Source organism: Microcebus murinus, chromosome 16 (genome assembly GCF_040939455.1).
Source record: "Microcebus murinus isolate Inina chromosome 16, M.murinus_Inina_mat1.0, whole genome shotgun sequence".
Taxonomy (NCBI): Eukaryota; Metazoa; Chordata; class Mammalia; order Primates; family Cheirogaleidae; genus Microcebus; species Microcebus murinus.
The window spans coordinates 59,226,540-59,247,815 of NC_134119.1; the positions used below are offsets into that span (position 1 = coordinate 59,226,540).

Consider the following 21,276-nt stretch of genomic DNA (forward strand, 5'->3'; position numbering starts at 1 on the left):
AGACCCGAGTCACTCGCCCCTTCCACAGCAATCCGCGGCGCGCGAAGTCTGAGCTGCGCGGGCCCCGCCAGTGGCTGGAGGGAAAGCATGCTTCCGCCCTGTTTTCGTCACCCGCCCGCTCTCCTTGAGCACCGGGGCCCCGAGATCGCGGCCCCTCTAGCATCTTCCGTCCGCGCCGAGCAGAACGGCGGCCGGGTCGCGCTTGGAACCGAGACTACCCCTTCGCCGCCGCCCCTTCCCAGCCCACGCCTCCCGCAGTCGCGAACTGCACTTCCCAGTGTCGCCTGCGTTCCCAGGGCCGCAGCCCGCTGCAGCCTGGGAGTGGTAGTCGCTGCGGGCCGCTGGCTCCGACAGAATCTATAGCAGGCGTCTGGGACGAGGACCACAGGTCCCGGAGGCCCGAGGATTGGCTTTCCGGGTCCTGCTCAGGGACCCCGCGCTCGCGCCCTGCTCCCGGCGGAAGGAGCAAGGCGTCTGGACTACATTTCCCGAGGGCCCCTGCGCCTCGCCCCTCTGGCCGCGACGCGGGGTCTATGCTCCTCAGGAGCGGTCTAGGGGTGACGGCCGAGCGGCCGCGGACTCCGGCTCCCGTGGTGCCCCGCGCGCGGCCGGGCCAGCCCCCGGCTCCCGCCGGCCCCGCGGCGGCGCTGCCTGTTGTCGTGAGCCGCACCGCCTCTCCCCGCCCCGCCTCTCCCTCCCCTCCCCCCGGCCCTGCGCACGGGCCGCCCCTCCCCCCGCCTCCCCGGCCCCTCTCACGGTGCCAAGATGGCGGCGGCGGCGGGCGGCGGCAGTTGCCCCGGGCCTGGCTCCGCGCGGGGCCGCTTCCCGGGCCGGCCGCGGGGCTCCGGCGGGGGCGGGGGCCGCGGCGGACGGGGCAGCGGGGCCGAAAGAGTGCGGGTAGCTCTGCGGCGCGGGAGCGGCGCTGCGGGGCCGGGCGGAGCCGAGCCCGGGGAGGACACGGCCCTGCTCCGTTTGCTGGGGCTCCGCCGGGGCCTGCGCCGGCTCCGCCGCCTGTGGGCCGGCCCGCGCGTCCAGCGGGGCCGGGGCAGGGGCCGGGGCCGGGGCTGGGGCCCGAGCCGGGGCTGCGTGCCGGAGGAGGAGAGCAGTGACGGTGAATCCGACGATGAGGTGAGGCGGTCGGAGGCGTCCCCAACATCAGGCGGGGCGGAGGCCAGGGGCTTTCAGGGGTCTGGGTTACCCGGAGAGGTGGCGTGGGCAAGAGGGGTTCTAAGAGCTCCTGCGGTGAGAAGGGATCCTAGAAATAGGCAAGCAAGGAGGGAGGTTGCATGGAGCTTTCAGTGGAAAGGGCCTCTGAAAGCGGACAGAGAAGTCCCGGCTGCAGCTATGCACTTGGGCCCGAGACAGGTCCTGCTGAAGTGTCCTGGGCTGATCCTTCTCTGTAGTTGGCAAAGCTAGAGCAGGAGAGATTTGGGCGAGGAGGCAATGTGGACTGCATGCCCGACCAGTGGTGGTTGACAGCAGCAGCGTGGTTTTAGTGGACCGAGACTAGAGCTGTCTAGGCTCTTACCTGTAGGCTGCTCTCTTGGGCCTGAAACCTCCCTGGTTTCACCACTGCCCCAGTTCGTTTTCTGATCTAAGGTAGAGTGGTGGAGGGCTTCCTCTTTGGGCACTGGCTGAAGAGGAATGAAATGAAAGCTGAGACTGGGCACTCTGGCAGGTCTGAGTTCAGCTCAGACCAGGATTTATCCGCCAGCCTTTCAGAAAAAAGGCAGAAAGGTGTGGGTTGTATTACTTAGGACAGTTAGTAACCACTCTAAGGGTTCAGAGTGAATCCTGATATGATACGCCATTTGATTCCCACCCCCACCCCCCAAACACCCCCTACACTTGGGTGTCCCTATTCCCATCTTCATTCAGGAAGAAACTATGCCAAAAGGGTGTAAGTGGAGGTCCCACTTTTTTCTGAGTTGAATTATGAAAGAGTCTAAGTGTAGGGCCTACTGCCTTCACTGAAGAGATCCTGTTATGTTCTCTTCTGGGTCAACGAACCACTGATAGCTGTGCTGGTGTGGTCTGGCACCGGGTTTGGGGTTCAGAATACTTTGTGCCTCCATCCCTAGAGAGACCCTGTTTTCTACCCCTCTCTGGCTTTTGAGTCTTTTTAGTTCTTTGAATAGGTAGAGGTACATTAAGGGGGAACTGGGGATATTCCTCGATATCTGAGTCACAGGTGGGACAAGGGCTTTGGCACTGACTGCTGTTTCTACCCTCCACCCCGGTCCCCTAAATTAGGAGTTTCAGGGTTTTCATTCAGATGAAGATGTGGCCCCCAGTTCCCTGCGCTCTGCGCTCCGATCCCAGCGAGGTGAGTGTTGGGGGAACTCTGCCTCTATAGCTTCACAGGGGAATGTTATTCTTACCCTTTGTGTCGGCTCTTCCCCGTCCACCTAGTCTCCATCAGTTACCAAGTGTGTCCTGTGTTTAGAGTCCAGGCTAGGCTGGGCAGTGGGGGAAACAGACAAGTAAGACTTAGTCCCTACCCTCCTGGAGTGCCTTCCTTAGTTTGCAGAGTCAGCGTGACCCATCTCCCCACACCTATTCTCCTTTTAGGTCGAGCCCCCCGAGGTCGGGGCCGCAAGCATAAGACGACCCCCCTTCCTCCTCCTCGCCTAGCAGATGTGGCTCCTACCCCCCCAAAGACCCCTGCCCGGAAACGGGGTGAGGAGGGCACAGAACGAATGGTGCAGGCACTGACTGAACTTCTCCGGCGGGCCCAGGCACCCCCACCCCCCCGGAGCTGGGCGTGTGAGCCCTCCACCCCCCGGCGGTCTCGGGGACGGCCCCCAGGACGGCCAGCAGGCCCCTGCAGGAAGAAGCAACAAGCAGTAGTGGTGGCAGAAGCAGCTGTGACAATCCCCAAACCTGAGCCCCCACCTCCTGTGGTTCCAGTAAAACACCGAACTGGCAGCTGGAAGTGCAAGGAGGGACCTGGTCCAGGACCTGGGACCCCCAAACGTGGAGGACAGTCTGGCAGAGGAGGTCGTGGAGGCAGGGGCCGAGGCCGAGGCGGGCTTCCCCTTGTGAACAAGGTTGTCTTAAAGGCCAAAAAAGTGAAGATGGAACAATTGTCCTTGGGACTTGAATCAGGTCAGGGTCAAGGTCGACATGGGGAAAGTTGGCAGGATGCCCCCCAAAGAAGAGTTGGATCTGGACAGGGAGGGGGCCCCTGCTGGAAGAAGCAGGAGGTGAAGCTAGAGGAGGAGGGAGAAGAGAAGAAAGAAGAAGAAGAAGAAAAAAAAGAAGACAAGAAGGAGGGAGAAGAGAAGGAAGAGAGAGATATAGCCAAGGAGGAGATGATGCTAGCCAAGGAAAAGGAAGAGGCAAAGCTGCCGTCACCACCTCTAACTTCTCCAGCCCCTTCACCTCCTCCACCCCTTTCACCCCCCTCAACATCTCCTCCACCCCCACTTTGCCCTCCACCACCCCCAGTGTCTCCCCCGCCCCTACCATCCCCTCCACCGCCTCCTGCCCCAGAGGAGCAGGAAGAATCCCCCCCTCCTGTGGTCCCAGCTACGTGCTCCAGGAAGAGAGGCCGGCCTCCCCTGACTCCCAGCCAGCGGGCAGAGCGGGAAGCTGCTCGGGCAGGCCCAGAGGGCACTTCTCCTCCCACTCCAACCCCCAGCACCACCACAGGAGGCCCTCCAGAAGACAGTCCCACCGTGGCCCCCAAAAGTACCACCTTCCTGAAGAATATCCGGCAGTTTATTATGCCTGTGGTGAGTGCCCGCTCCTCCCGTGTCATCAAGACACCCCGGCGATTTATGGACGAAGACCCCCCCAAGCCCCCAAAGGTGGAGGTCTCACCTATTCTGCGACCTCCCGTCGCCACCTCCCCACTTATCCCCCAGGAACCAGCACCAGCCCCGTCTCCACCACGTGCCCCAACTCCCCCTTCCACCCCAGCCCCACTCCCTGAGAAGAGACGGTCCATCTTAAGGGAACCCACGTTTCGTTGGACCTCACTGACACGGGAGCTGCCCCCTCCTCCACCTGCCCCTCCACCGGTCCCATCCCCACCCCCACCCCCACCTGCACCCCCTGCCCCTGCCCCTGCCCCTGCCACTGCTTCCCGGAGACCCCTGCTCCTTCGGGCCCCTCAGTTTACCCCAAGCGAAGCCCACCTGAAGATCTACGAATCGGTGCTTACTACTCCTCCTCTTGGGGCTCCTGAAGCCCCTGAGCCAGAGCCTCCTCCCGCCGATGACTCTCCAGCTGAGCCTGAGCCTCGGGCAGTGGGCCGCACCAACCACCTCAGCCTGCCTCGGTTTGCCCCTGTGGTCGCCACTCCTGTTAAGGCCGAGGTGCCCCCTCATGGGGCTCCAGCTCTGAGCAATGGGCAGCAGCCCCAGGCTCAGCTACAGCAGCCCCAACCAGCCTTGCAAACCCAGCTGCTGCCCCAGGCACTGCCGCCACAGCAGCCACAGCTCCAGCCACAATTACAGCTGCAGCCACCACCATCACCACAGCAGATGCCGCCACTGGAAAAAGCTCGGATTGCGGGCCTGGGTTCCTTGCCGTTGTCTGGAGTAGAGGAGAAAATGTTCAGCCTCCTCAAGAGAGCCAAAGTGCAGCTATTCAAGATCGATCAGCAGCAGCAGCAGAAGGTGGCGTCTTCGATGCCGGTGAGCGTGGTGCTTTGGCCAGGCCCCTGCACCCAGTCCATCCAGCCTCAGTTCTCTGCAACCCCTTTATCTCCTCCCTCCCTGGACACTGTACAGCATTGCAGGGAGCCCTCAGAACCAGTCCTTCCCTCTCCCCCAGGTTCCTGCGTTCCTTCCCTGGCTTCTTCCCTTCCCTGTGCTGTTCCCCTGTCCCTGTCTTTCCTCACTTTCCAGCCCCTGACCCTGTTTATTCCCCTACCAGCCGAGCCCTGGGAGGCCAGTGGAGGAGGCCGTGGGGACTGTCAAGCAGATCTCAGACAGAGGTTCTGTGAGGTCTGAAGATGAATCGATGGAAGTGAAGAGAGAGAGACCCTCGGTACGCAGTGGGCGGAGGGCCTGTGAAGAGGGCTGGTTGGAGGAGCAGGTCTGCAGGAGCACAAGGAGCAGCTCTCCACACGCATTCCTGGTTTCTCCTTCCCCAGGGCCCCGAGTCCCCTGTGCAAGGCCCCCGCATCAAACACGTCTGCCGTCATGCTGCTGTGGCCCTGGGTCAGGCCCGGGCCATGGTGCCCGAAGATGTCCCCCGTCTCAGTGCCCTCCCTCTCCGGGATCGGCAGGATCTCGCCACAGAGGGTAGGGGGGTGCTGTGTTGTGGGGAGACTGGACAGATGTGTCAGGTTTGGGGATGAGCAAGTGGACCAAGAGGCCAGGAGAGAGGGGCCAGGTCAGGTGCTCGGGGTAGGTGGCAAGTGGTTGGAGTACTGAGTCTTAGGCAAAGCAGGCTGATTTAGGGGCACTGAAACCTATTACTTTGGGAAAGTGGGAGCAAAGGGCAATTGAGTGGCATCTGCGGGAGAATGGGGAAATGAGGGAGCGTGCTTGGCAGCTTCGTGGCTCCATCTCCTCCTCTCGTGTCTGCTGCAATAGATACGTCATCAGCGTCTGAAACTGAGAGTGTCCCGTCACGGTCCCGGCGGGGAAAGGTGGAGTCAGCAGGGCCTGGGGGAGACTCAGAGGCTGCAGGGTCTGGAGGGGCCCTGGCCCACACACCTCGGCGCTCGCTGCCCTCCCACCACGGCAAGAAGATGCGAATGGCTCGGTGCGGACAGTGTCGGGGCTGCTTACGTGTGCAGGACTGTGGGTCCTGTGTCAACTGTCTGGACAAGCCAAAGTTTGGGGGCCCTAATACCAAGAAGCAGTGCTGTGTGTGAGTAGCCGGGGTGTAGCCTCCATTCCCCTCATGGTTGCCAGTCACCAGGCCTCCTGGCCAGCTCCTCTTCTGCCCAGCCAGAGCAGTGGGATTGGCACCCTTGTGGAGAGCTTCCTCTCTTCCCCTAGACCACCAGTCCCCTACCCTGGTGACGTGCTGCTCCCCTCCCCAGATACCGGAAGTGTGACAAGATAGAGGCTCGGAAGATGGAACGCCTGGCCAAAAAAGGTAATGGGGTTTGAGGAGTGTTATTTCATCAAACCTTACTTAGATTTTTGGTGTGGAGGAAACCATGTTTCTTTGCTCTCCTCCCCCATCTTTGCGGTTTATCGTCTTTTTCTTTCTTTTCCATCATGTGCTTTCGTGTCTCTCATCTTCATCCTTTATAATGCCCCACTTTTTGGCTTTTCTCCATCCCAGTGCCCCATGTCCCTGGCTGAGCTCAAATCCTATTAAGTCCCCTGTTCCCACAGGCCGGACGATAGTGAAGACGCTGTTGCCCTGGGATTCCGATGAATCTCCTGAGGCCTCCCCTGGTCCTCCAGGCCCACGCCGGGGGGCGGGAGCTGGGGGGCCCCGGGAGGAGGTGGTGGCCCCCCCAGGGCCCGAGGAGCAGGACTCCCTCCTACTGCAGCGCAAGTCAGCCCGGCGCTGCGTCAAACAGCGACCCTCCTATGATATCTTCGAGGACTCGGATGACTCAGAACCTGGGGGTCCCCCTGCTCCCCGGCGTCGGACCCCCCGAGAAAATGGTGCGAACCATTTGATGCTTTCTCTGTCTTGTGGTCCTGTGTCTTTTGTGTGGAAGGGACAATGCTTCCAGACCTAGGGCTCTGTCAGTCTGATAGAGAAGGTGACTGAGGGGAGAGGAGGAGGAGTTTAGGTGAACATGTGGGACTGGTGTGTGAGGTTCTCGGTGAGCTTAATGAGCAAGGCCGAAGAGCCATCCTAGTGGGTCTTCCTTAGCTTAAGAAGCCTTGGGGGCCGGTCGCGGTGGCTCACACCTGTAATCCTAGCATTCTGGGAGGCCAAAGTGGGCAGATTGCTCAAGGTCAGGAGTTCAAAACCAGCCTGAGCAAGAGCGAGACCTTGTCTCTGCTAAAAATACAGAGAAATTAATTGGCCAACTAAAAATATATAGAAAAATTAGCCGGGCATGGTAGCACATGCCTGTAGTCCCAGCTACTTGGAAGGCTGAGGCAGGAGGATTGCTTGAGCCCAGGAGTTTGAGGTTGCTGTGAGCTAGGCTGACGCCACGGCACTCTAGCCCAGGCAATAGAGTGAGACTCTGTCTCAAAAAAAAAAAAAAAAAAAAAGCAAAAGAAGCCTTGGGAACCCCAGTAACATTTTGGGATTGTAGAAGAAGGGGGAGAGTGGGACATGGAACGGGGGGACCTCACTGCTCGTGTGTCTTGCCTAGAGCTACCAGTGCCAGAACCTGAGGAGCAGAGCCGACCCCGCAAGCCCACCCTGCAGCCTGTATTGCAGCTCAAGGCCCGAAGGCGCCTGGACAAGGTCAGCATGGCCCGCTCTGAGCCTCAAGCCCTGTGGCAGGCGTGGTTCCTGCCTTCCAGGAGCCACCTGGCAAGTCAGAGTGCCAGGCACACCTGAGGACAGCCCCTGCAGGATGAGGCAGGCCTTGTCTGTCTGGAGAGCACAGTGGGATCTGGGTGAAGGGCAGGGTCTGCTAGGCTGGGGGCAGGGCAGTCAGGGGAGGAGTCTGGGTGGGGCTGGCAGCCTCTGACCACGCCACCATCCCTCCCTAGGATGCTTTGGCCCCCGGCCCCTTTGCTGCTTTTCCCAATGGCTGGACTGGAAAGCAGAAGTCCCCTGATGGTGTGCACCGAGTCCGTGTGGATTTTAAGGTATGACATTGAGTGGGGCAGGTTGGAAAAAACTTTTTGATTATGTCAGAGAAGCCAGAGCTTTTAGGATGGATCTGACTTGTGTTCCTGGTTGCTCTTCAATCTTGTGTCCTCTCTTCTCCCAGGAGGATTGTGACCTGGAGAACGTGTGGCTGATGGGTGGCCTGAGCGTGCTCACTTCCGTGCCAGGGGGGCCACCGATGGTGTGCTTGCTGTGTGCCAGCAAAGGACTGCATGAGGTTGGATCTCTGCCTTTTTTCGCAGACCCCCAAGTCTTTGTTGGCCCTTACTGCCTGCTGTCTTAGGCCCCCTCAGCTGGGTCTCATTTCCTGGCCTTCTGGCCTCACGCTGTGCCCATCATTCACTCTCCCCCACACCCACCCTCAGCTGGTGTTCTGCCAAGTCTGCTGCGACCCTTTCCACCCGTTCTGCCTGGAGGAGGCCGAGCGGCCCCTGCCCCAGCATCATGACACCTGGTGCTGCCGTCGCTGCAAGTTCTGCCATGTCTGTGGACGGAAGGGCCGGGGATCTAAGGTTTGGGACCAGGGGCCAGCCTGGGTGGGTGGAGACAAGGCGGAGGGGGTATCCCTATGCCAGAAGGTTTTCTCATCTCTGTCCTTCTGCCACATCCAACAGCACCTCTTGGAGTGTGAGCGCTGCCGCCATGCTTACCACCCAGCCTGCCTAGGACCTAGCTACCCAACCCGGGCCACACGCAAACGGCGCCACTGGGTGAGAGATGAGGCCCACACCCCTTGCTTTGGTGTTCTAATTAATAGCACCACCCCTCCAGACTTGCTCTAGGCCGGGCTCTCTAGAGGAGTGGGGGTTGGGGATCCTTTTGAGAATTTGATAAACAACAATCAATTCCTCTTCAAAAACTTCACAGACGACATTTTGTATGCGGATTTGTACATAATGGTTTCAGGAGCTCATGGATTCTGTATTCCCAGGCTCAGAGTTTCCTTCTCCAGCCTGATGCCCACTCTGCCCCACTCTTCATATCTCCCTCCTCCTTCTTCCTGTCCTTCCTTACCTCTCCTGCACACCTCCTCCTCCTTGCACTTCTGCCCCCTCTACTGCTCCAGCCCAGTGTCTGACTTCCTGTAACACGGCCCTGCTCCCCCAGATCTGTTCAGCCTGCGTGCGCTGTAAGAGCTGTGGGGCAACTCCAGGCAAGAACTGGGACGTCGAGTGGTCTGGAGATTACAGCCTCTGCCCCAGGTGCACCCAGCTCTTTGAGAAAGGTGGGGACCTGGCAGGGGAACTGGGCCCTGGGGGCCAGAGGGGATTAGGCAGGCAGTTAGAACAGATCCTTTTCTTGTGGCTCTCCACTTTCCAGCCACAGAACTTTTTCTTCAGGGTGTTCTTTCACAGGACTCCGTCCTGTATATAAAACAGAGGGACGCAGAGCCCCTCTGAGGGGAGTGGGAATAGACGGCCTGCGACCCCACCTTCTTGGTCTCCGAGGTACCTTCTGGAACCTCACATCTTCACCAAGCAGTTTGAAAACCTGGGCTTTCCTTATTTATTCAGGCAGCCCATTTAGTAAAGCCTCATGTTTTGTGAGGTGTTGGGCTGCAGAGTTAGAAAAGAGGTTTCTTTCTCAACCAGCTTTTTGGGAATGGTAGGGACCCAAGATGCATAATGGAGGCAGCCTATGGATCAGTCAAGGTACGGTTGGCCCCTGAACAAGGACTCTGAGGGGTAGGTAGTAACCCCAGCCCCTCTGACTCTCCTCTTTCCTTTTGCCTCCAGGAAACTACTGTCCAATCTGCACACGCTGCTATGAAGACAACGACTACGAAAGCAAGATGATGCAGTGCGCACAGTGTGACCACTGGGTGCACGCCAAGTGCGAGGGGCTCTCAGGTGAGCAGGCAGAGCACGTGGGCTGCAGCCTCAGCCCTGTAAGGATCCTGCCCCCACCACAAGCCAGAAGAGCAGCAGTGCTGCTCTTTTGGCACCAGGGACCAATTTCATGGATGGGTAGGGGAGGGTGGTCCCGAGCTCAGGTGGTGATGGGCAGCCTATTTCCTATCCGGCCGTGACCCAGGGGTTGGGAACCACAGACAGGTGGTCTAAATGTGCTTGGTGGCCTAGGGGCTACTGGGATCCCTCATAGCCTTCCAAACCATTTTCTCCTTTCCTGCCTTGGCTGTTCCTAGATGAAGACTACGAGATCCTTTCTGGACTGCCAGACTCGGTGCTGTACACCTGTGGACCGTGTGCCGGGACAACAGAGCCCCGCTGGCGTGAGGCCCTCAGTGGGGCCCTCCAGGGGGGCTTGCGCCAGGTGCTCCAGGGCCTGCTGAGCTCCAAGGCAGCAGGCCCACTGCTGCTGTGCACCCAGGTCTGGAGGGCCCGGGAGGCAGGATAGGGTGGGGACGGGCCCAGCGCTGGCCCTGCTGACTTCCCCTCTTCGCAGTGCGGGCAGGATGGGAAGCAGCTGCACCCAGGACCCTGTGGCCTGCAAGCTGTGAGTCAGCGCTTCGAGGAAGGCCACTACAAGTCTGTGGTGAGTGGGACACCGTGGGTACAGGTGGGTACCAGGAGGAGAGGCCTAGGGTTGGAGGGGGCTCAGACTCTGACAAACCCCCTTACAGCACAGCTTCATGGAGGACGTGGTGGGCATCCTGATGAGGCACTCAGAAGAAGGAGAGACCCCAGAGCGCCGGGCTGGAGGCCAGGTGAAGGGGCTCCTGCTGAAGGTGAGCTCCTCCAGGGATGCCTGGAGGGCGGTTTGAGCGGTAGTGGTTGGGGAGTGGGTTCTTCAGACCCTACCCTGCTGACTCTCCTGGGGAAGCCAATTTTTCTCATCCTGTGAACCCACTCCCCAGCTGCTAGAGTCTGCGTTCGGCTGGTTCGACGCCCATGACCCCAAGTACTGGCGACGGAGTACCCGGCTGCCGAAGTGAGCAAGGCTGGGTAGCAGGAGGGGCGCCAGGGAGTGAGCGCAAAGGCAAGGGCACCCGGGAATGCAGGGGTCAAGCTGGGCTGAGAGTAGCTGAGAGCAGAGTTAGGGGCTGGAGCTGGAGAGGAGGTGGTGGAAGCAGCGGGAGATGTCTTGGTGGTTCCAGACTAGCATAGCATTGCTCCTGCCTTGTGCAAGGCAATGTTGGGGACAGAGCAGTGAGCAAGTGAGACTGGAGGGGCTGGGCAAACTTCGATGTCCCAGATGGTCAGGGCAGTGATGGGGAATCCAAGGGGACTGTGGGAGCCCAGAGGAGGCACCTGGTAGGGCTAAGGAATCTGGGAAGGCTTCCTGGAAGAGGTGACATCTGAGCTGAGATGTGGAGGAAGAGTATTCCAGGCATGAGGAACAGCATTTCATATGTCAGGGGTGGCACAGGAGGTCCTGGCTTTTTGGGGGGACTAAGAGAACTTCCGTGTGGAGAGAGGACAAAGGGTGTCTAGCCACCTTTGTTAGGTGTGTCAGATGCTGACCTGCCTGTCCACAGCGGAGTCCTTCCCAATGCGGTGTTGCCCCCATCCCTGGACCATGTCTATGCTCAGTGGAGACAGCAGGAACCAGAGACCCCAGAATCAGGGCAGCCTCCAGGGGATCCCTCAGCAGGTACTGGGAAGTGGGGGCTGGAAGCCAGGGCCCCTGCATGGGTGGGCCCAGCTCCAGAGCCTGATTCTCGGCCCTCCCTTCTCACGTCCTTTCCAGCGTTCCAGGGCAAGGATCCAGCTGCGTTCTCACACCTGGAGGACCCCCGGCAGTGTGCCCTCTGCCTCAAATACGGGGATGCGGACTCCAAGGTGCGGGCTACTGTGCGAAGCCCCGGGTTTGGGGCCTGGTCCCTAGAGCCCCCCGTCACGCCACTCCTCTTCTGCCCCCAGGAGGCAGGGCGGCTCCTGTACATCGGGCAGAATGAGTGGACACATGTCAATTGTGCCATTTGGTCAGCCGAGGTGTTCGAGGAAAACGACGGCTCCCTCAAGAACGTGCACGCCGCCGTTGCGCGAGGCAGGCAGATGGTGAGGGCGCGGTCGGACGGGCAGCCCTGGGTCTCGCGCAGGGCCCCTTGTCCCCTGGAGACAACTCTTATTTCACGTTCCCTACCACTGCACGTCCTTGCACTGCTGATCCTGGACACTTTTTTTAGTTGTCCCCGGACTCTGGTGCTGATAGCTGCGTTTTTCTTATTTGTGCCCTCTGGCCATAAGCCGGGCCTGAAAGCTGGAGGCTGAAAGTCAGAAGACCTCTGTCTAACTGCACCTGTGCTGGAGGCATTAGCTCCTACTGCGTACCTGCGGAGTGAGGTGCTGCCTGGGTTAGAACTCCCGTGCTCCCCAGCGTGGGACCTGGGCTGGCACTGGAGAGCGCCGCAGGCTCTCTGTCGGAATTGGGGTGACAGAGAACTGCTGCAGTGGCAGTCTTGTGGATTGAATACGGTCAGAACCGTGTGAGGAAGATGGCGAGTGACATTCAGTGAACATTAGCTGTTACTGTCTTTCTCCCTACTCTGCTTCAAAAAATCTGAAAGGCTCTTGTGTGCCCCTGGCCCTGGGTGCAGCTGGGAAGAGGTTATGTTGTGTGAGGTTCTGGGCCAGACAGGGACCTGCGCCGGCTCTCAGAGCCAGTGGTGCTCAGCATCACCCTGCCCTGTCACTGGCGCCCCCCTGAGCAGCCCCTCCCGCCCGCAGCGCTGTGAGCTCTGCCTGAAGCCTGGAGCTACGGTGGGCTGCTGCCTCTCCTCCTGCCTCAGCAACTTCCACTTCATGTGCGCCCGGGCCAGCTACTGCATCTTCCAGGACGACAAGAAAGTGTTTTGCCAGAAACACACGGACCTCCTTGATGGCAAGGTGGGCCAGAACTGTGGAGTATAGTCCCCATTGTTCTCTCTTCCCCTTCCACTCGGGGACCCTACGGCCCCTCCTGCTTCTCAGTGTCTCCTCCTCGTATGTTCTCCCAGAGTCCGTTAGGCCAGGCCCCTGTTCAGACTTTGCTACAGAGCCTTTCCCTGGCATCTATCTCCCTTGCCACGCCGCCAATCCGGCAACCCTCGTTTGTTACCCGCCTCCCAGGAGATCGTGACCCCTGATGGTTTTGATGTTCTCCGCCGAGTCTATGTGGACTTTGAGGGCATCAACTTCAAGCGCAAATTCTTGACGGGGCTTGAACCTGATGCCATCAATGTGCTCATCGGTAAGCCACTTGCTTCCTACCCTCGTCTCCCTGACCTTTCCCAGCCTGCCCCTCTTGACCTGGCCCTTTCACTGCAGGCTCCATCCGAATCGACTCCCTGGGCACTCTGTCTGATCTCTCGGACTGCGAGGGACGGCTCTTCCCCATTGGCTACCAGTGAGCAGTCCCGGGGTGATCAGTAGGGTTGGGGGGGTTCCAGGGCTGGATCCCATTTCCCAAATCGTCTTAACCCTCGTGTCCCACACATCCACCTGCCAGGTGCTCCCGTCTGTACTGGAGCACAGTAGATGCTCGGAGGCGCTGCTGGTATCGGTGCCGAATTCTGGAGTATCGGCCGTGGGGGCCTAGGGAAGAGCCTGTTCACCTGGAGGCAGCCGAGGAGAACCAGACCATCGTGCACAGCCCCGCCCCTTCCTCAGGTATGGCCTCGGCGCTGCTTCGTTTTCTTCCCTGCATGCTGCCCTCCCTAAACCTCCCTGGTTGCCCACCAGTGCCGTTTCCCTCTCCCCTCAAGAAACTCCAGAATGCTTGCTGTTCTCTGGTTCGTGGTACCGGTGATGACAGATAACTTTTTGGCTGTATGTTACGTGCCAGGGGCTGTGCTCGGCATTTCACAGCAAGTGAGGAGGGGAGAGCACTGCCACCCGCTTGAGGGAGCCAGTGACTTGTGGACAACTGTAGGGAGCAGAGTGTTTCTGGTTCCCTAACTTGGAGCTCCATGTTCATGTAATGCCCCCCACCCTCTGACGAAGGCACAGCTTGAGGAGAGACAGATGCTGTCTGTGGTAATTTAGTGGTGGAACTGGGATTTGAGCCTGGGTCTGCTCAGTTCTCAAGCTGGCACCCTTGCAGCCACGCTGGCAGCGAGGACTGTAGCTGAGAGCTGGATGGCACAGAGCGAAGAATGGGCTTGGAGATTAGCAGAGAGGGAGAGGTCATCGTGGGCAGAACATGAGGCGGAAGAGATTTGGATTATGTTTGCGGATAAGGGATTTATTCCAGGTTGGAGCATGACAAGGAGTGGAGAGGGGAGGAGGGTGCACCCATCCTGGCTGGAGACAAGAGAGTGTAGGGAGGAGGAGGCAGGGCTCAGCTCGCACAGATTGGGTGGAGCCGGGTAATGGAGAGCGCCGAGCGAGCGCCGGGACGGGCTGGCCGCGTTTGATGTGGCAGGGCTGCGTGGAGCAGGTAGGAAAGTGGCAGGACTGGCTGTGCTGGGGAGAGGGTGCTGCCCTCCAGCATGTGGGGCCTGGATCACAGAGAGAACAGCAGGCAGCCAGGAAGTGGGAAGAGAGCCAAGGACAGGCGAGGAGAATTCCTGAAGGGCCCCTGACCCAGGTGTGTGTGGAGGTGTTGCAGATGCCGCGGGTGGGGTTTGGGGCCTGGGTGGCAACTGGAAACCAGTACATGTTGTGACGGTCCAGGGAGATGTGTGATGAGTGCCACCCCAGTGTAGCTTTCCTTCTTGCCTCTTCAGAGCCCCTAGATCATGAGGACCCCCCACCAGATTCAGATGCCCTTATCCCTGGAGCTCCTGAGCACCATTCGCCCGTTCAGAACCTGGACCCCCCACCTCGGCCAGATTCAAGCAGTGCCCCTCCAGCCCCCCGCTCCTTCTCAGGGGCTCGAATCAAAGTGCCCAACTACTCGCCATCCCGGAGGCCTTTGGGGGGTGTCTCCTTTGGCCCCCTGCCCTCCCCTGGTGAGCACCTGGGAGCGTCCGGGGAGGGTGGGGCAGGGAAAGCTGCAGCTGGTGGCTGACTCCGACCCTTTCCCCACAGGAAGTCCATCTTCTCTGACCCACCACATCCCGACAGTGGGAGACCCGGACTTCCCAGCTCCCCCTAGACGCTCCCGTCGTCCCAGCCCTCTGGCCCCGAGGCTGCCACCGTCACGGCGGGCCTCCTCTCCTCTCAGAACTTCCCCTCAGCTCAGGGTGCCCCCTCCTACCTCAGTCATTACAGCCCTCGCACCTACCTCAGGGGAGCTGGCTCCCCCGGGCCCAGCCCCATCTCCACCACCCCCTGAAGACCTGGGCCCAGACTTTGAGGACATGGAGGTGGTGTCAGGACTGAGTGCTGCTGACCTGGACTTTGCAGCCAGCCTACTGGGGACTGAGCCCTTCCAGGAAGAGATTGTGGCTGCCGGGGCAGTGGGGAGCAGCCATGGGGGCCCAGGGGACAGCTCAGAGGAGGAGGCCAGCCCAACCACCCGCTACATCCACTTCCCCGTGACTGTGGTGTCTGGCCCTGCCCTGCCCCCCGGCGCTCTCCCTGGAGCCCCCCGCATCGAACAGCTGGACGGAGTGGACGACGGCACAGACAGCGAGGCTGAGGCAGTCCAGCAGCCTCGGGGCCAGGGGACTCCTCCTTCAGGGCCAGGAGCAGGCCGAGCTGGGGTCCTTGGGGCTGCAGGGGACAGGGCCCGACCTCCTGAGGACCTGCCTTCGGAAATTGTAGATTTTGTGTTGAAGAACCTTGGGGGGCCTGGGGAGGGAGGTGCTGGTCCCAGAGAGGAGTCACTCCCCCCAACACCTCCCCTGGCTAATGGCAGCCAGCCCACCCAGGGCCTGCCCCCTAGCCCAGCTGACCCCACCCAGACATTTGCCTGGCTCCCTGGGGCCCCCGGGGTCCGGGTATTGAGCCTGGGCCCTGCCCCTGAGCCCCCCAAACCTGCCGCATCCAAAATCATCCTAGTCAACAAGCTAGGGCAAGTATTTGTGAAGATGGCTGGGGAGGGTGAACCTGTCCCACCCCCAGTAAAGCAGCCACCTTTGGCCCCCACCATTCCCCCCACAGCCCCCACCTCCTGGACTCTGCCCCCAGGACCCTTGCTTGGTGTGTTGCCAGTGGTAGGGGTGGTCCGCCCCACCCCACCCCCACCACCCCCTCCACTGACGCTGGTGTTGAGCAGTGGGCCTGCCAGCCCACCCCGACAGGCCATCCGAGTCAAGAGGGTGTCCACTTTCTCTGGCCGGTCCCCGCCAGCACCTCCCCCAAACAAAACTGCCCGGCTAGACGAGGATGGAGAGTCCCTGGAAGATCCCCCACAAGTTCCAGCGCTCGGTAGCAGCGGGTAAGCGTGGTGTGGAGGCTGGAGAAGCAGGCAAGGGAGTGGGTGGGTGGAGAAAGTGGCTCCACCTCACGGTTTCTCCCCACCAGGTTTAGCCGAGTGAGGATGAAAACGCCCACAGTGCGTGGAGTTCTCGACCTGGATCACCCTGGGGAGCCCACGGAAGAGGAGAGCCCTCGGTGAGAGGCCGGGCCCCTTTCCCTGGAGGCTCTGGGACCTCTGTCCCTTCCCACTCCTGACAGGTCTTTCCTCACAGGTCCCTCCAGGAACGGTCACCTCTGCTGCCACTTCCAGAAGGTGCCCCTCCTCGGGCCCCGGATGGTCCCCCAGATCTGCTGCTTGAGTCCCAGTGGCACCACTATTCAGGTAGGGACCAGCCTTTCCCCCTCACTGCTTCTCCCTGTGCTCTGCTCAGCTGGGCGGCCGACAGATGTAGAATTGGTCCACTTGAAAAAAGACGCCCAAGACTGGGCACTAGAGTTACGGAGATGCGGAGTCTGCCAGGGTCAGAAGGCTGGGTACCTGGTAAAGCCAAAGATGAAGTTCTGGGATCTTCCAGAGAAGATGGAGCCTACCTAGGACCTGGATGAGGGGCAGGAACAATGGAAAGAAGAGGAGAAGAGAGTGTGTCCCAGAGGCCAGGAGAACGGTGTAGTCAGCAGTCCCAGCTGCCACAGAGAGTGGGTAGGGAGGATATTGTGTCAGAGTCCAGAATTGAAGACAGTGGTTAAGGAAGCCAAAACAACCCAGGCACCTCGCCAGAAAGTTCAGCTTAAGGATCAGGAGGAGGAGGGGCGGCAGGTTAGAGATGTTTGGTGTGAGGGCTGAGACAGCAGAGCCAAAGATGAGGGGGAAGGGTGGTTGTGGGTGGCAAAGGACACGGGAGGAGGCGTGGTGGCCGGTGTTGAACAGGGAAGGAGGTGAGGCGGGTGCATGTGCACAGACCGTAATACGCAGGGTGGGGAGGTATTGGAGTCATTTTGGATGCACTCAACGAGGCTGGGAGTGAAGGTCTCTGTTGGTCACTGAGGACAGAGGGAGAGCGAGTGAGCGACAGCCAGGTAAATTAGGTGTCGAGCAGCCTGAGGCTCAATTTGTTGTGGCCCGATCCTGTCCAGATGTTGGGGATTTTCTTATTACATGGAGTTTAGCAGCTGAGTGTGGAAATGGGGTGAGGTGGACTGAGACTGCTTAACTGAGAGGCTGCTTTTGGGGTCAGAGATGGCATGAGGATATGGCAGTGACCATGGCAGAGAGGTTGTCACCCTTAAGGACCACACCACACTGTAGGAGGGGAAGTAGACACGTGTGTCAGCAAGTGCACAGCAGATTAGTGAGCTCTGTGAGAAGGCCAGCCACAAGAGTGCCTGGGCAAGGCCACTGTAACAGTCCCATTGTGTTCAGAGTGGAGGTGAGGGTGGGAAGGGGGGTAAGAGCAGAGGAAGAAGTTGCTAGAGGTGAACTCTGGGGCACTGAGGCCTGGAGGTGATGTGAGTCACACACCAAGAGTCCAATTTCGAGGATTGCTGGGGAGGATGTATGGGCAGGTTGACTCAGAGAAGCGATGTGGGGAAAGTGTGGCCATGTGAGTCCTGTCTGTCCTAAAGCATGTTCCACTCAGACTTTTGTGCCCCTCCCCCACCAAATACAATGGTCAGTCCTCAGCCTACTACCCGCATGAGCCACCAGCAGCCCTGGGTGCAGCGGATCCCTCTCTCCCTGGAAGCACTTTCTTCACTGGCTTCCAGGACTCCACATTCTCCTCTCACCTCTCTGGTTATGCCACCTCAATGTCTCAGCCTGTCAATTTTGACGTCTCCCAGGGCCCTGGCCTTGACTTCTATCTACACTCCCTTCCAGATGCTCTCTTCTAGCTTTGTGGCTCCAAATCCCACGTGTGTTCCCATAGTCTCCACCTTGCTCTTTCCGGCCTCTTGCGTCCTGCTGCCTGCTCCGCCTCTCCTAGCATGCTGCAGGGGAGGCTTTCTAAGAGTTATCTCAAAGTCAGCATGGCTCAAACTGAGCCCTCGGCCCTCACCCCAAACTCATTCTTCCCTTGCCCTCACCATCTCAGTCAGTGGCAGTGCAGTCCTTCCGGTTGTTCAGCCCCAAACCTCAGAGTTGTCCTTAACCAACCCCCCCACCCCGCCTTTCTCTCGCATCTACATATACACATCGGCAAATTCTGTCCGCTATGTCTTTAAAATCTGTTAACCCTTGAGAAATCCCTTACAGAGCTCATAAGGTATGGTGTACTTGGCTCTGTACATATGAGTCTGTATAATACATATGTAATACCTAACAGAAATTTGCTGCTTATCAAAAAACATGTACAAAATATAATTCTCCAGTATTTTTAATTTTGGATGAGAAACAGAATAATGATGGGTAGTAGACTAGGTTTGAGTGAGCCATAGGTGTGCCCTGCAGAGCCAGAACACGCCAAGCCTCCATGGAGTGCTCTTCTGCCAAGAAGTCCTGCAGAAAAGGAACTGCAGGCCCCTTAGGAAAAATAACGTCCATTCTGCTGGACTCACTGGGCAATTGGAGGAGGAGGCCATTAGATCCCAGCGTGTGTGCCTGTGCCTGCGGGGAGGAGAGTGTTGTCTGCCGACAGGACAGTGGGGAGCAGGGGGCTGTTGAGTCCAGGGAGGGTGATCTCTTACTCTGACCTTGGGACCAGGTGAGGCTTCAAGCTCTGAGGAAGAACCTCCATCTCCAGAGGATAAAGAGAACCAGGCCCCAAAACGGGCTGGGCCACATCTGCGCTTCGAGATCAGCAGCGAGGATGGGTTCAGCGTGGAGGCAGAGAGCTTGGAAGGTGAGTTGGAAGGAGCAGAGGCAGGGAGAGGAAGCGTCCACACAACAACATCCTGACTGTGTTCTGGCCCTGCCCTCTCCCCAGGGGCGTGGAGAACTCTGATTGAGAAGGTGCAAGAGGCCCGAGGGCACGCCCGGCTTAGACACCTCTCCTTCAGTGGTAAGCGATGGGTCCACAGGGATCCTGGGGGGGCTGGGACGACTCCCCGAGGGCAAGATGGGCCTTCCACGTGACTGGTGTGTCCTCCTGTCCTCTCCTCAGGAATGAGTGGGGCAAGGCTCCTGGGCATCCACCATGATGCGGTCATCTTCCTGGCAGAGCAGCTACCCGGGGCCCAGCGCTGTCAGCACTATAAGTTCCGCTACCACCAGCAGGGAGAGGGCCAGGAGGAGCCGCCCCTGAATCCCCATGGGGCTGCCCGCGCCGAGGTCTATCTCCGGTGAGAGGTCTGGGGTATGATGCCTAGGTCAGGAGAGCCCCATGGGAGGCCTCGAGGGTGGGAATTAAGTCTGTACAGATTGGAGACTGAGGCCTGGGAAGGAGACACTAGGCCACTCCAAGAATTATTTCTAGATTTACTTCAGAAGAATGAACCCCACCCATTTCCCCTTTTGCTGTGTCTTCAATGGCGTCTTCCTCCTACCCTACCCAAGGCAGGCCCAGATCAAAGAATGGGCAGGCAGCACCTCCTTGAAGGAATGGCAATGAGCCTCCCTCCCTTCTTCCCCCGCCTGCAGGAAATGCACCTTTGACATGTTCAACTTCCTGGCCTCTCAGCACCGGGTGCTCCCTGAGGGGGCCGCCTGTGATGAGGAGGAAGATGAGGTGCAGCTCAGGTCAACCAGGTATGATGAGGCAAGCTGGGGTGTTGGGGGTGGTCTGGAAGGGTCCTAAGGAGGGTGACCAGGGGTGAGAAGGGTCATCCTTGGGGTACTAGCCTGTGTGGCACTGCTGTTCCTCACCAGACGTGCCACCAGCCTGGAGCTGCCCATGGCCATGCGCTTTCGTCACCTCAAGAAGACGTCCAAAGAGGCTGTGGGTGTCTACAGGTTAGTGGGGTTGGGGGGAGGATGCCCCTTGGGTGGATGGATAAGTACGCTGGTGGGGGGCTGCCTGGTTTCTGCCCCCTGTCCCCTGAGGTCCCCTTGTTTGTCTTACCCTGCAGATCAGCCATCCACGGGCGAGGCCTGTTTTGTAAGCGCAACATCGATGCTGGCGAGATGGTCATTGAATACTCTGGTATTGTCATTCGCTCTGTGCTGACTGACAAACGGGAGAAGTTCTACGATGGGAAGGTGGGCTCACCGTGGGAATGAGGTGGGGGAAGCGGGGCCAGCCGGTGGGGACAGATCACCTGATTCCTGCCACCCCACCCCTGTAGGGTATCGGGTGCTACATGTTTCGCATGGATGACTTTGACGTGGTGGATGCCACCATGCATGGCAATGCAGCCCGCTTCATCAACCACTCGTGTGAGCCCAACTGCTTCTCTCGTGTCATCCACGTGGAGGGCCAGAAACACATTGTCATCTTCGCCCTGCGCCGCATCCTACGTGGTGAGGAGCTCACCTATGACTACAAGTTCCCCATCGAGGATGCCAGCAACAAGCTGCCCTGCAACTGTGGCGCCAAGCGCTGCCGTCGATTCCTTAACTGAGGCCGTGGCCGCCCACCACGACCCGCACACCTCCTGCTGCCATCTTGCCCCAGCCTGGGGATTTCCTAGTCCTTCCCAGAGCATCTCACTCCCACCCTCATGTTCAGGGTGATCGTGGGCATGCAGGTGGCAAGGGCCCTGCCTCCACCCCTCCAGCCCACCCAGCAATCGCCCCCTTCCTGCCCTGGGGGCCCAGGATGTAGATATTGTACAAAGGTTTCTAAATCCCTTCTTTTCTATGCACTTTTTTATTTAAGAGGGTGGGGTCCCAGGTGGGAACCCCCCACAATAAAGTCTGTCAATGTTTGGAGAGGTTGTCTTCCCATTTGTAGGGTGCTGGGGGCAAGAAGGAGCCCTCACTTCTCCACACCCCACGCTCATCCTGAGCCAAGGAAGTTTGTCAGCCTCAGCAGGTAGGTGAGAGGCCGTCATTCAGAATTAGAAGTAAATTGTGGGGACTGTTACGGCTTCAGAACAATAAATGTTCGACATTTCCCAACTCAGAACACAGCTGAGTGCCTGTGAATGTGCTCTCCCAGGGCTAGCAGGGCTGTTTCTCAGGAGACTCTGGTTGCTCAGAGGCATCTAGGGCCAACTCTCCCACATGTCAGGTGTGTATGTTGGAATGGGCCCTTCTCCTGGGAGGAAGGGGAATGTCTTTGGGGCCCAAGTAAGGTTATACTTGGTGTGGTGGCTCCTGCCTGTAATCTTTGCACTTTGGGAGGCCAATGTTGGAGGATTGTTTGAGGCCAGGAGTTAGAGACTAGCCTGGGCAACATAGCAAGACCCCATCTCTACCAAAAAATTTAAAAATTAGCTGGGTGTGGTGGCCTGTAGTCTTAGCTTCTTGGGAAGCGAGGTGGGAGGCTCGCTT

The 21,276-nt window shown here is 59.2% G+C and overlaps 1 protein-coding gene across 1 annotated transcript; it reads left to right on the forward strand.

Annotated features, from left to right (window-relative positions):
- The first annotated feature begins 749 nt into the window (after positions 1-749).
- Positions 750-20,712, forward strand: KMT2B (lysine methyltransferase 2B). Its single transcript, XM_012775025.2, has 37 exons — positions 750-1,128; positions 2,254-2,326; positions 2,572-4,643; positions 4,885-4,998; positions 5,105-5,255; positions 5,550-5,829; positions 6,005-6,060; positions 6,306-6,584; positions 7,253-7,347; positions 7,599-7,697; positions 7,823-7,936; positions 8,085-8,231; positions 8,334-8,429; positions 8,827-8,944; positions 9,456-9,569; positions 9,866-10,050; positions 10,126-10,215; positions 10,304-10,408; positions 10,538-10,611; positions 11,159-11,274; positions 11,371-11,462; positions 11,544-11,681; positions 12,351-12,509; positions 12,732-12,852; positions 12,930-13,008; positions 13,111-13,271; positions 14,330-14,554; positions 14,634-15,927; positions 16,014-16,103; positions 16,181-16,290; positions 18,608-18,745; positions 18,830-18,904; positions 19,007-19,184; positions 19,483-19,590; positions 19,711-19,794; positions 19,911-20,040; positions 20,127-20,712. Exons 1-37 carry the CDS (start codon positions 766-768, stop codon positions 20,400-20,402), a joined length of 8,199 nt encoding a protein of 2,732 aa, XP_012630479.2. The 5' UTR covers positions 750-765; the 3' UTR covers positions 20,403-20,712.
- The last annotated feature ends 564 nt before the right edge of the window (positions 20,713-21,276 follow it).

What these genes read in the sequence shown, in the direction of transcription:
- KMT2B (XM_012775025.2), top strand. Translation starts at nt 766, where the DNA reads ATGGCGGCGGCGGCGGGCGGCGGCAGTTGCCCCGGGCCTGGCTCCGCG. An exon ending in ACGGTGAATCCGACGATGAG is followed by an intron (nt 1,129 to 2,253) that starts GTGAGGCGGTCG and finishes CCCCTAAATTAG; the next exon opens with GAGTTTCAGGGTTTTCATTC. An exon ending in TGAAGAGAGAGAGACCCTCG is followed by an intron (nt 4,999 to 5,104) that starts GTACGCAGTGGG and finishes CTCCTTCCCCAG; the next exon opens with GGCCCCGAGTCCCCTGTGCA.